Source organism: Hydra vulgaris, chromosome 02 (assembly GCF_038396675.1).
Source record: "Hydra vulgaris chromosome 02, alternate assembly HydraT2T_AEP".
NCBI lineage: Eukaryota > Metazoa > Cnidaria > Hydrozoa > Anthoathecata > Hydridae > Hydra > Hydra vulgaris.
In genome coordinates this window covers 29973790-29989270 of record NC_088921.1, presented here as the reverse complement: position 1 = coordinate 29989270, position 15481 = coordinate 29973790, and the positions used below count along the sequence as shown (strand labels likewise).

Here is a 15481-nt window from a genome sequence, read left to right as displayed (position 1 = left end):
GGTGTAAACCCCTGCAATTTAAACTTGATTTAAGTTTTTTGAAAGAAACTTTTTGTATTAATGTCTAATATAAGCGCATTAATCAGACCTGATTTAAAAAATGAAAGTAGTCAAAGAGCCGGAACTTTCCTTAGCCAGAAACAAAATGGTGTTAAAAATTAAAGTTTTTTGTTAATATCTCATTCAATAATTTGTTTTGGAAAGTTTAATTAACTTTTAACTTATTTTAATGTTTATCTATGATATGAGTACAACTTGTCTCGGCACTTGGGGATCCCTTTAATAAGTTGGTCCTTAGATATGAATTGTTCATTATATATATATATATATATATATATATATATATATATATATATATATATATATATATATATATATATATATATATATATATATATATATATATAACTTCTATACACAGATACACACATTAGAAATATATCTCTTATATTTTTTTATTTAGCTTTCTAAGAATTTATTAATAGTTGTGTGTTTTTAAAGTTTATTTAACACTTAGTTTTTTATTTTATTTTATTTTGTTATATCTAATGTTTCTTCGTAAAAATATTTTTTATTATTTATTACATTTATCTGTTTTTAATTATTTTTAGTTGATAAAAAAGAGCTTCAAAAATGGTACTTTTTAATTATTAGTTTGTTTGTTTTTTAATAACATCTAGTATAATTATATTTTTAGTTCTAGTTTAAGGGTGTATCAGAAATTTTTATTTTAATTAAACTGAGAATAAGTTCAGTTGTATGTTGTTGTGTGTTGAGCTAGGTGTAACAACCTTCAATAATGTAACAACCTTTGTTTCAAGTAATAACTAGCTTTTGAATGGATAATCAGTTTTTTTCATAAATTTATATTCTTGATGGTGATAATGATCGTGGTCATGATCATGATAGGATGATGATTTGTCAACTTTTGATTTTTTTTTCTTCTTTTTTAGGTATAGAGATTTCATGAAAGACTGTCCTTCTGGTAAACTTCATCAAGAGGTTAACTTTTAAAAAAATTACTGTTTCTTTTTTATTGTAGTTCTAAGTTCAAATTAAGCAAATTGATTTTATCATTTTACTCAGTATTATATTCCCTACACTTTCTATAAATCACAAGTCTCCAAGCCTTCGCGTAAGAGACGTGCGGTCATACGCCTTATATGACCACACATATAATACTTTGTTTTGACAACTTGGCTATGGCTCTTTGCAAGTTTTGGCAATTAGCGCTTTTAAAAAAGACGCTAAAAAAACAAACCAAACTTAAATTAAATCAATAATCCATAAACTTAAAAGTGAATAAAATTTAAAAAAATAACAATTAAACTAAATTAACAAAAAATAAACTAAAAAAATAAAAATTTTAAAGAATAACAAAATAAATAGCAGAAAAACCAGAAAAAGTTAAATCATTTATTATTAAAAAAAAAAAGTTAAAAAAAGTCTCAGCGCTATCAATCTTTATCATTCCCTCCCATGATTAAATTGGCTAATACAAGGGTGGATCCATAGTGAGGGAAAGGGTCATGCGTCTACCCCTCCCTCCCCCCTCCATCCTATCCTTTTCTCAGATTAATTTTTTTTTTTTTTAGAAATTGATATTTAAAACGTTAGTAACTTAGGCTTTTAAAAGTGCCATGAATTTTAATAAAATTTTGTGGTGCAAATTTTAAACTATTAAAAAGTTAAAATGATACAGGGTGCAACAAAGCGACAAACGTGCTCGCATTTGTTAAAAGACAGACAGAAAAACAAAAAACACATTTCTTAAATTTTGCATATTTAAATGTTGGCATTTGATTAAGATTTTTCAAAATGAACGCATTACTTTCGTCAATTTTTTTTCAAAATAATTTTGCGATTGATAGTTTTTATTTATAGTAAAAAACACATATTTAAAATAAAAAAACAATTAATTTCAGAGACTTTTAAAAACAAATGCCAAAACATAATTACTTTTTTCAAAAGCGTTACTTTTAAGTAAAATAACCAAGTACACTATAGAAGAAAGTAATTATGTTTTAGCATGGCTTTTGCATGCGCTCACAAAAGCATGCAAAATTTTACTTAAAATGAATGCTTTTGCAAAAACTTCAGAAGAAACCATGCTTAAACATTTCGATTGCTTTTTTTTTTATTGAAGAAAGCGATCATAATGTTTAAGCATGGTTTCCTTTAAGTAATTAGCAATTACATTAAAAGTTTAAAGCAAATGAATTCATTATAAATAAAGTTTTGCATGCTTTTTTTTTTGAAATTTTCTTATTTTCCTTAAAGTGAAGTAATGTTTTTTTGCGTATTAAAACTCCATTAAAAAGTTTTTTTATTGTGCATTTATCAATAATTTAAAAAAGTCTCTTATCTATAATTAAATATTATATAAGTAGTTTGGTTTTAAATTTAAAAGTTTAATTAGTAGAGTCTTGGTCAAAACTCTACTAGTTAAACTCTTTACATTTATATACAATAAAAAGATAAAAAACTAAATCTTCTAGACATTCAAAGCGAATGCATTATTACCCAAAACATTTACTGATTTTTGAATGATGTAAAGTATTTAGTTAAATTATTAGTATACATACAAAGTAAATATAAAATGTTGTGATGGTATTTTAATAGTATAAATTCTGCTCAGGGTTATTAGTATTAATTCTCTTCAATACATTTAATCAAATACAAATATGTTAATTCTAGATTTTTAAATACAAATACAAATATTTATTTTTTAGAAAAAATTTAAATATTTCAAATCATTTTTGATATTTTTTTTAAAAACTAGTGATCTACTTTAATAAACTTTATATTTATATTTATTTATTCAGTCATCAATAATTATTATTTACAAACTTATTAAAATCATGCACAGTAAAAACAGTTAGTGGTAAGAATTCATGTAAAATGCATTGTATATTTATTGATGGAGTGAGGCAGACAAGGACCCTTCTTTTCTGACAACATTTGCAATTATAGCTGTGTCAGCCAAATTGAAAAGCATAAATAAACTATACTATTAAAGTCTACATTTAAAACAGTTAAGTGATGGTGCGTTTACTGTGGTAGTTAATAAGGAATATCAGTTTTTAACTACTCAATTAGTGAAAAAATTATGTCTTTCATAATGTTTCAAAATTTTTTTGACTAGTTCAAAGACATGGCTCCTTTTTCTTAAACTATACTTAGATCTTTGATACACTGGTGTGGTTTGTGGCGGCACAAAGTTGATTGAATCAATTCCATTAATTATTTTGTAATGCTGTATAAGGTCCATACGTGTGCAGTGGTTTTCAAGGGTAGTCAATTTAAGCTGTGTTAAATGTTCCTCGTATTTTAGGTGACTTATTGACTTAACAATTTTGTGGTTTGATGTTGAATTTTTTCAATTGTATTTATATCTCCTATGAAATGAGCTTGTAACTTCACTTTAAGATTATTAGATACTATAGCCCCCAAATCGCATTCTTTTGCTATGGTTTCAAGTTGTTTGTGATGACCATTTTGTGATTCCATTGTATATATATGGTTTGGCTCTTTTTTATTTTTTTTGCCCATGTGCATAACTTTTCAATGTTAAATGGCATAAGCCATTTTTTAGACCATTTAACAGCTGTGTCAAGATCTTTTTGAAGACATAGTGCATCTTTTTCAGACTTGATAATACCTATGATCTTGCTGTCGTCTGCATACATTTTTACATGACTCAAAATTAAGTCCAGTAAATTGTTAGTGTAGAGCACAATAAGGAGCGGACCTAAAACCGAACCCTGAGGTACTTTGCTAAACACTTTTCTCCAAAGCAATAATATATTATCTATTTTGATCCGTTGTTCTCTATTTGTCAACTAATTTTTTATCCAGTTATGTAGTTGACCGTGAAAGCCATATGCCTTCGGTTTATGAAGAGTCTTTCGTGCAGTAAGTTATCAAACGCTTTCGAAAAGTCTGTATAAATTATGTCTGCTGTAAAACCCTGATTGATGACATCTGTAACAATATCCTGTGGTTCTAATAGGTTTGTCGTGCACTCCCTGTAATTGACTAAACCCTGCTGAGCTGAAGTAATAAGTTTGTTTTTGACACATTTCTGCATAATACAATTTTGGATTAAACCTTCTAACCCCTTAAAAGGTACCGAGGTTTTGTAAACTGGCCTGTAATTGCTTGCCTTTACTTCCTTTTTTGAATATAGGTGTTACTTCTGCTTTTCTCCATTGATCTGGAACAAAGGATGGTAAAATATAAGACCTAAATAACATGGTTAAAGGGACAGAAAAAGCTTCTACGCAGTTTTTCAAGACTCTAGGGTGGATTCCATCAGGACTTGTTGCTTTTGAAAGATCAGGTTTTAGCGATTTTTTTGACTATTTCATAAGTGATAAAATCAACTCCTTTATCACAAGTAGCTAGAGATTTAAAAATTTAAGTAGTGGTCCTTTGTGGCTCTATTTCAAATATAGAATAAAAATAATCATTAAGTGTCTTACACTTGTTAAATATGTTATCAGTCACCGATCCATTGCTGTCTTCAAGTAAATGGATTTTATCGTAACTTTTATTTTGCTTTTGACATAAGAATTAAGTCCCTTTGGGTTATCTTTAAACAAAGAAGTTAGTGCATCTTCGTAGTCAAGTTTTGCTTTTTTCACCACGTTTGTGATGATTTTTGCTGCTTTGTTATAATCTGCTCTAATATGTTGGTGTGATCCTGGTCCTGCTGACACATTTACCCCAGAGTTTACTCTTTTTTTTACTGCTTCCATAACCTCACTAGTAACCCATGATTTTTTATTTGGCTGGTATGGTTTTATGGTACTTGGTATGTAGAGTGAAATAGCTTCATTATATTTTTCAATTAAAAGTTTATATTTTTTGGCCTCAGATATGTTTTTAAATAATGTCTCCCAGTAATACCTTCTAATATAACATGAAATAAAAGTGTAGTTTGCCTTGCTCCACAATAATCTAGGAGTTATTTGTGGTTCATTGTTATTGCTATTGCAATTGAACCTATAGTAGTTAGGTAAGCTTGTTCCTCCAGGGTAGACCCTAAACGTTCAGCTTGAGTTAAGAAAATTAATGTCTGGCTCATTGGTTATAATTGGTTATAAAAAGTCCAAGATGGAGTTTGGTTCTTTAACACATGAATTTCAAAAGGTTGGAAAAGTGACAAGTTGTACAACATGGTTTTCCTTTAAATAAGACTTGTACTGAATAACATTTAAGCTGTTGATCAGTATGTTGACTGATGTCAAAACACCTCCTCCAATATTAATACTTTCATAGCTAATGTGCCTAAAATAGTCACCATAAAGTAATAAGGAGTTGCAACCAATTGTTGTGATGGCCTCTGTAGCAGTCTGAATTGATTTGGTAAATTCAAGGAGTGCTAGTTAATCTTTATTTGGCGGTTGGTAGATACACTCTAAAAAGAGTGATTTTCAAGTTTGAGCTTTATCCACAGCTGTTCAATGGTATTTTTGTTAAGTTGTTTAATATTTGTTAGTGTGCATTAAATATCGCTTTTTACATAAATAGCTACGACACCTATCTTCCCGGCCCTGTTTTGTGAAAAAATGTTATATCTTGCAATAGCAGTATCTGAAGCCTCAGTAAACCACGTCTCAGCGAGAAAAATAAGGTGTGGGCGGTTATGCTTGGTGGTTGATTGTATTCTGGCTTTCAAATTGTCAATTTTCGTTTGATTTAGTGAACATGGATTATTTGCCCAGAAATTGATGTTATTGAAAACCTTTACTGAGCAAGATTTCGATAATTTGGGCTGATGAGATATGACAGTAAAATGTCTTGTTGATAGTGATGGTCGAGTTGGGTGTTTTCTTTGAACATTGAGGCTTGATGGTTGGTACCATTTGGGAGTGTTGAGGCTGATTTAGGGTTTGTTCTATCTAGGGTGGGGTGGGGGGTTAAGTTTCATCAACGATGTTTGTTTTGATTTTGAGGTATTAGCGATAGCAGCTGCAACGTTCTTGATGTTAAAAAAGACTGATCTTTGGTGAGCAGCTGACTCTTGTGCGTTAGTTAGCTTAACACAGTAAATGCGTTGATGGATGACAAAACGAAATGGCGAGCAGCTTTAAATTTGCGAGTTCATCATTTTGCTCTCTTTTTTTTTGCAATTCAGTTTGTTGAATTCATGTTGTTGTCTCCGTTCGGTCTTCTCTAGCAAACACGTCTTTGTACTCAGGTATGATGAGACTGTGATGCCTGGCTTTCAATAAGATCAAGGCATACGATTTAGAGTCTTTGACTGTGACCTGCATGAGCTTGGTTTTTCTGAGTTCTGTGTTGGGTTTTTTTTAATGATTAAAACCTCTGACTCTCACGATAATTGAGGTGTCGATACCAACAGATCTAAAAAAATTCTTGGTTGCCTGTTTATTTTTGTCATACTTGTCTGAGACCTCTAGTCCCACCACTATAACACTTGATTCTTTTTGCTGTCTTTGTTTCAGCTCATGTGCTACTTTATTTAGAAATAGATTCTGATCATTTTTACTTTTGTTAGATTTGCTGCTGAAGAGTGATGAGAATGATACTGGTTGAGGTTTTTTTAGTTCGCTAAGAAATTTTTGTAAGGTTTTGTTTTCCACTTCTAAGGTCAAGACTTTGTTTTCTTGAGTTGCAATTCGTGCTTTTACAGCTAGAAATTCTGCAAACATTATATAGTCTAGTTTGATAATATTAAATAGTCTTTTTTACCAGATCCTGTGCTTGAGAATCCTTTAGGTTCATATTGACAAGTGATGGGCGTTGTACTGGCTTTGATCAGTTTTATTTTTATGAACATAATTGACAGCGGGAAATTAATAATAATAATAAATATATATATATATAAATATATATAAATTTGTATATGTATATATAGAAATTATATATATTTCTTTTGTAGATATTGTTTAATCTATTACAAATAAAGTAATGATTATAAATTTTCCGTAAATATATTTATTAATTAACAAATAAAGTTTTTGATTTTGTCATAAGCACAAAAAATATATATATATAAAATAAAAGAGAAAAAATAAAAAAGGCTGAAAAAATTATTCTCAATATTTATTTAAATAGAACAAATAGATTAGAAACAAAAACTTTTAAAACTCTTTAAAAATATAAGCAAACTGAAGCATAAATAAATTCTCGGTTATAACTATTTTTATAATAATAATAATATATAAATAAAGGTATATATGATAAAAAAAATATATAAGTATATCTACATATAAATATTGGTATGCAATAACAGCAAAAACTGTTTTTTAGGCATGTCCCTGGTAGTAACAAAAAAAAAAAAAGTAATTGAAGAACCATTTTAAACTATTTGATAAACAATTTAAAAAATTATAAGACAATACTGATAAAATGGTTTACTAGATAGAAGAATAAAAAATAGTACAAGTTAATGCAAGTTTTATTATTATTCTGACTCCACTCCCAACAAGGTTGCAAGCAACCGCGTTGTATGAGTCAGGAAAGCATAAAGATTGGAGAGAGTTCCAAAGGGTTAAAGTTTGGGGGAAAAACTACACAAATAAAAAAGTTTTTAGAGTATGACAAGCGAGAATATACACTTACTTACTGTAAGTTACTGTAGTAACTTAATTGGTTGTTTTGATTTAGTTTATAAGTAAATTTACTGTGATGTACTTTATCCATTCAATAAATTAAGTAAATATAACTTTTAAAGGTTCAGGGTCATTAAAGCAAAAAACATTGAAGCAAAAAAGTTGCTGGTTTCATTAACATTAACTATTAAAAATTTTTAAAAATAAAACCAAATTTAATATATATTTTTAAAGTAGTGAAATTATTAAAATAAAATTGATAAAATAATTTAAATTATTAATAATAAATTAATTTGGTGCAACATTTTAAAAACAAAGAAAAACCAGGCTGTTTTGTTAAAAAAAAGAATAAAGCAATTTGCTTTGAATAAAAAAATTTGCTTTAACATCATTTTCCCTTTTAAACTTTTTCCATAAACAACCTTTTAAAGTACTATTGGCTTCCACGCAGAGATTTAAAGGAATTTAAATTCAAAAAAGCTTTAAGTTGAATGAAAATCTCCACACAAAAGAGCAAATAATCATGCTTCTATTCAAGAGATAAATTTAGTATAATGTACTTTATGAACCCTATTAAATAAACTTTGACTAAAAACAATACTTTTAAAAATTGCCAAAAAAATGCTAAACTCATAAGTGATAACAAAAAAATTCGAATTTCCATATTTGATTATAATAAAAACAAATATTTAGAAAATGAAAATTATATTTATTTTAATTGAAGGTAGATCACTTATCTTTAAGAAAAAATTAATGAACATTTGAATATGGTCTACCATCAGCAGTTCGATGTAGTTTTGTCATGATGTTGGAACAGGAGCTTTGTACAGCATTTATATCAATTTTACGAATGCATCTTTTGATTCGGATAATCAATTGTTTGCAATTCTTAGTTCTCCAGTTATTTTTGTATATTAACGAACTCTAATATCTAAAGAAATCTTCAATTATGTGACACAGGCAAGTTTGTTGGATTGCGGTTTTTTGATACATTTGGGATGTTTTGGTTTTCCAAGAAGACTTGTATTTTTTTGGCATAATGCAATGATGCTTTTTCCGGCCAAATCAAGTTATTGCCATCTGAATGATACTTTTGAAGAAATGGAATCAATATTTTCTTCAAACATTTATTTTGGTATACTTCTTGATTAATAGCCAAACCACTTGGCTTGAACAATGGCTTGGAAATTCCCCTCTCAGATATGGCAATGTACAACATCACTTTCTACTCAAACTTGTGTTTATATTTGTATTTTACTTTTGTAGGTGTTGTAGAATTTTTATCTACATAATATCATTACCTGGAACTTGTGTTTTGGAAAGGGAGTAACTAACTTTCGTCGTCCAAAACAAAACATTTTCCAGAGTAATTTCGGGTCATCTAGTAGCATTGAGATTTCACGGTTGATATTTGTTGCTCAATGTATTCCGGTGCTCTTGTTTTTTTTTCTGCTGACTATTCCTTGTTTTTATAATGATTTGCAGATATAAGGCTGTGTTCAATTGAACTTTTCTGCAGCATCTTATTGACTTATTAAATCATTGTTGATAAAAGCACAGTGATGCAAGCGAAGTCCCTTCTTGTTCATTATTTTAGCTGGTCTTCCACTACGGCTTTTATGATTGGTTGTTAAGGATGCCAAAATACGGTAAATAGTTGAAACTGGAACATTTTCGGTTTTAAAATGATTCACAGTAAACTTTTTTCCGAGATTTTCTTGCATTTGATAGAACTAGTACGTCTTGGTTTGATTTCAGAGGGTTAGAATTATTCTCATTTTTTAGTTATCACCCATTTTAAAAAAAAAAAAAATTGCAAAAATATTTTTTTAACAAAAAGACTAATTGCAAAGGTGTGAAAAGCAATCGTGATTCACAATCGCAATATGCTTAATTCAAGCCCTGATATATATATGTATATATATGTGTGTATATATATATATATATATATATATATATATATATATATATATATATATATATATATATATATATATATATATATATATATGTATATATATATATGTATATATAAATATACATATATATATATATATATATATATATATATATATATATATATATATATATATATATATATATATAAAGTTATAATATATAAAAAAAATTATTAATTTTACATTATACTATTGATTGATGTAGTTCTGTGTTATCCAATTTGTATTACAGGATTTTATTAATTTTAACATTTTTTAGGAGTTTGAGAGAATCTACCAACAGTTTTTTCCATTTGGTGACCCATCGAAGTTTGCAGCATTTGTATTCAAAGTTTTTGATAAAAATGCTGTAAGTAAATAAAGAATTTAACTTCCAAATACCAAAGTAATTATTTTTTTATTAAAATGATCCTAATATTTTTTTTAAAGCTTTAATTCATTTATTGTAACAAGTAATATTGCTAATGTTAGTAAACTATATATATATATATATATATATATATATATATATATATATATATATATATATATATATATATATATATATATATATATATATATATATATATATATATATATATAATACATATATATATATAATATATATATATATATAATATATATATATATATATTATATATATATATATATATATATTATATATATATATATATATATATATATATATATATATATATATATATATATATATATATATTATATATATATATATGCACTTCTGTGAGAAAGAGAAAAAAAAAAGCGATAAAGTTATGAAAACACATACTAAACTCCATAACTCTTTTATTAACTCCTAAAAATATTTTTATGCCAAAAAGTTATTTCAAAAAATCATTTTATCATGCCATAACATTGTTTTAAAGTTGTAAAGGTTGTATAATTGTGATTTAAGGTTTATTTATAATTGTAAAACCATAATTGAGAACTTTTATAATGTCATAGTGCATTTTTTAAAAATAATTGACATTTTTAGTAATCATTTATACTTTTTTTCATACATCATTGATTACATTGTTTTATTTGATGTTTTTAATATCAGATTTTTCGTTACAACTGTCACGATTACGATGGTCACAACAACAAAAAAAATAATTCAAAACTTCAAGTAAAAACTATGAAACCCAGTCTGACAAACTCAGTCATTAAGTCTGACAAAGTTGTTTTGTTTAGAAGTGGTAAAAAGTAAATGTTACAGCAGTCAGGCTACATAGAATTAATTTTTGAAAAAAGTTTAAGACTTTAATGCTGTAACTTCTGCATACTAAATTAAATGATAGTATTTCACATTTCTAAAAGATTTTAAGTCATTTCCATTTTTGGTTCATTTGGCTTAAAGAGTGTCTAATGTTACGACTGTCAATCTCATGGAATTGCACATATTTATATATATATATATATATATGTATATATATATATATATCTGTATGTATACAGGGGCTCTTCTAGGAAAAAAATTTGGGTGATGGTGCCCTCTGTCCTGGAGAAATTTAGCGGGAATATTGCCGAATATAGGTGTTTTTTTTTTGTGAGAAACAATATTTGCCGTAAAAAAAAAACTTGGGCAGTGCCCAAATACTGTTGACGCTGTCAAAAACGGTCTAGAATAGCCCCTGATATATATATATATATATATATATATATATATATATATATATATATATATATATATATATATATATATATATATATATATATATATATATATATATATATATGTATGTGTGTATAACACATATATATATATATATGTGTTATATGTGTGTGTGTATGTGTGTATAAGTAGCGGTCGTGGTTAGAGCGCTTGCTTTAGAAGCAGGAGATCCAGGTTCAAAACAAACTCTGGACATATTTTCGCGTCATGGTAATAAGGAGGTGTGAACTTCCTAAAATTAAAAAAAAAAATATTAGGGAACATCATGCTTTCAAAATTTTTGATTTTCAATTCGGCAAATCATTTTTATAGTGCCACTATATGTGAATAATAATTTGGGAGAAAAAATTTGAAAAAAATTAATTTTTACCTATACGGGATTGCACTTTTTGGGAAGGTAAAGTTGTTGATTTTAGGCATAAATCAAGTTTGGGTCATACTTTTAAAATTTTAAAAATCTGAAACATTTATATATTACCATATATTATGAAACGTGAATAATTTTTTTATGAAGAAAAAAATCTCAGCAGGGCAAAGAGCGTTTGAAAAAAGATAGTTTTACTCAAAATGCATTGATTTGGCAGTTTTCTTTGCTTTCTTTTTTAGCTTAAAATCATAAAAAGCAATTCAATGTTAATTTATGTATTCAAATTTAACATTTTTAGTTGCTTTTATTTGAGCTTTACAAATTTCTAAATAGATAAACACAAATAATAATTCAAAATATTACAATTGTCTTATGTAGAGTGCAATCTAATAGGGATTGATATACTTTTAAAAAAGTCAATTTGTTATTTGAAATCTTTATTTTTTTGTTTAGGATTTTGTTAAAATAAGGCTACTAAAATCTTTTTTGGATTAAACTCAAATAAAGTCTCTTTTCAAAACCACAAATTGAAACTGCTGCTTCAGTAACCTCTTTTACAGGTCTTTCACAAGGTTCTGTGTGAAGAGGAAAGTACGGAGCTTGAAAACGGGTAACCAGATATTTGTCAAGATCATATGTAGAGATTTGGCAAGTAAACACTGGTTCCGATATCATTTCCTTCTCCCAATCTATTAGCTCTTTGATAGATAAAGCTTCTGTATTGAGCAGAACCATTTTTCGTGACCTTACAGTTGTGTCTCCAAACATCTTTATCTTTAATTGTCTTAATGGCAAATGTTCTCGATTCTTCATCTGAGCTTGATAAAAGAGTTAAAGTCAGGGATTCCGAGTGGGCAAATTAATCACCATTTTGAATGTATTGTGTGGCAATATTTTGAACTTCATTATCTTGTCTTTTTAGCAATCGTAACAGTGTTACTATGTGACCTGGGCCATCTACAATACTGTGTTTCACTTTGATTTCATACCACATGTGGAAATATACTTGAGCTACCCATTTGATGATTAAAAGAAACATCACCAGTAAACATGTGATCACTCATATAGAGGAAAATGATACCTTGATAAAATATAGGAAAATATTTCCACACTTTGCATTTGAAAGATGTATGTCCATCTTGCCTGTGGACAAACATTGTATCAACTTGTAACAGAGAGCTGCAACTGTTAGCATTGTTTTGAGATCTTTATTTGGAATTTCAATCAAAGGTTCCAGCTGTTCTATAGGTTCAAATGTTTCAAGTCTTTTTATGTCATTAATTTTAGATAGAGCCGTACCAACAGGGCCAGTAAAACCATCCTTTGAATTAGTTGGGTTATTCAGTTCAACAATTATATGTCTCAATGGTAATTCATTACAATGCAGTATACAAATGGAACAGAATAATTTCCTCCCAACGAATTGTTCCAGCTTTGATAGCAAACCTTCATCTTTTCCGGAACCTGTTATGGAGTTTGTAGAATCCCCTTCTACGATTTCTAAGGACTCTTTGATTCCCCTTGGAACCATCTAAATGTAAAGAGCAAATGCTGCTCTTTACATTTAGAAAGAATAATTGATGAAGAACCTTCAATTGGTTCTTCATCAATTATTCTTTCTTCAGACATTCTTACTCTTTCCATTATTGCATACCTTGCTCTTCTTGCTTTCATAGGATCAACTACTAAATAAGACATATAAGGTGTCAAATACTTTGCTTAAAACATTATTTTCTATCTTTTTTTTTTTCATTTCTAAGTTTTTTTCTTCTCCAGACTTCCTTTTCATTTTTTTTCCTCTAGTGAAATCTGCCTGGCTTTAATATCATTTAAACCTATCTATACTTTGAAATAGATCCTTTTTTTTCCATTTAGGCAATAAGCCAAGAAAATTCAACCTTGGGAATTTTTTTCTCTTTGATGCAAGTACACTCAATATGTACTTGATCACTGCAAGAATAATTTTTTAAACAATACTCGTTACATGATACAATTTCGCACTTGCGACATGTGGTATCTAATAACTGATCCAGTTTTGATTCCCAAGAAGACACGTGTGTCTTAGAAGCTTTCTCATGTGCTATATCTTGATCGTGTTCCAAGATAATTCAATTTTCTCCATCAAAGTTTTCCCTTTAACAACCACTGAATGTTTAAAAAGAACATTTGCTTTCATCTACTGCTGAAGAACAATGTCAGCCAAGAGAGGTCTCTCACTGATATATTCCTTCTAAGAACAAAAATAATTAATATCATGCAAAAATGTGTAATTTTCAGAAAAAGGAAGAAGCTGTTTTGATGTATATTTTATTTCATAATAAATTTTCAGTGTCTTGAGATATTACCTGTTACCATCTTCTTGGAGTAAAGTTTCTTGATTTGGAGACCTTTTCTCAAGAAATCTCTTGAAGTTGGCACTTCTGATGGAAGAAGATCCTTACTTCCGCCTAAATAAGTAGATAACTTTGTTTCCATAGAGAGTTTTGTGTTTTTTGAAGCAGTCATTAATTTATTATCTTTATAAGAAATTAATTTCACTATTGACTGCAAATAAAAAATTGAACCCTTTTTATATAGTTTAGAGTTAACCACGATAAACTCATAAAGCCATCATTACGAATATTTAACAGGCTAAAACTAATTTAAACTTCACCCCAAAGTATAATGACAACATCATTATTACAAAGTATACTTTCAATCATAGTCATTTTGTCTGAACTTTAAAAGACGTCATTAACACAATGAAAGTTTGATAATCGTTTTAAATTTTTATGTCGTGTTATATTTTAATGCTTTTTTAAACATCTTTTATCGCCCTTTGCCCAGCTAAACGTGAATAACTTTTTTTTCGAAAAAAAAAAATTTTATATTTCATAAAATATAGTAATACATAAAAAGAACTTTACAGTTTTAGATTTCAAAGATTTAAAAAGTATGACCCTTCTCCCCCCATCTTTGCGTTTGTACCTAAATTAACAAATCATCTTCCCAAAAAGTGCAATCATGCATAGGTAAAAATTATTTTTTTTTCCCAAGTTATTATTTACATATAGTGGCACCATAAAAATAATCCGCCGAATTGAAAATTGAAAACTTTGAAAGTATGATGTACTCTTTTATATATATATATATATATATATATATATATATATATATATATATATATATATATATATATATATATATATATATATATATATATATATATAATATATATATATATATATATATATATATATATATATATATATATATATATATATATATATATATATATATATATATATATATATATATATATATATATATATATATATATATATAATATATATATATATATATATATATATTATATATATATATATATATATATATATATATGTATATATATATATATATATATATATATGTATATATATATATTTATATATATATATATATATACATATATAATATATATATATGTATATATATATATAATATATATATATATATATGTATATATATATATTTATATATATATATATATATATATATATATATAATATATATATATATATTTGTGTGTGTGTGCAGGCCCGCCGTGAGCCTTTGCGGCGCCCAGGGTCAAGATTTCTCAAGCGCCCTACTGAAAGTGAAAGCTGATCTAATGATCCATAATTCAATACATATAATAAGCCATTTGATAACAAATCAAAGAGGATAAAAGAATATAGAATTTTTTAATTTTAATTAATGAACATTTGAACAGTTTATTTCTAGATAATTGCAATGGTCTTTTGACTTGGTTATACACTCATACATAAAATGATAAAGTCGACACTAGAACATGGTAGAAACAGACCAAAGACAATCATTAAACATCATTGGATGTTAAGAGAAAAAATTTGTCTAGAATACA

At 27.3% G+C, this 15481-nt stretch overlaps 1 protein-coding gene across 1 annotated transcript in view; it reads left to right on the top strand.

Annotated features, from left to right (window-relative positions):
* The window catches only part of LOC100207296 (neuronal calcium sensor 1), a 63684-nt gene that overhangs the window by 31028 nt on the left and 17175 nt on the right, over window positions 1-15481 (top strand). The window contains exons 3-5 of the mRNA XM_065790543.1: window positions 612-636; window positions 954-1002; window positions 9801-9890. Coding sequence (XP_065646615.1) covers window positions 612-636; window positions 954-1002; window positions 9801-9890 — 164 coding nt within the window. The remainder of the gene's footprint in view (window positions 1-611; window positions 637-953; window positions 1003-9800; window positions 9891-15481) is intronic.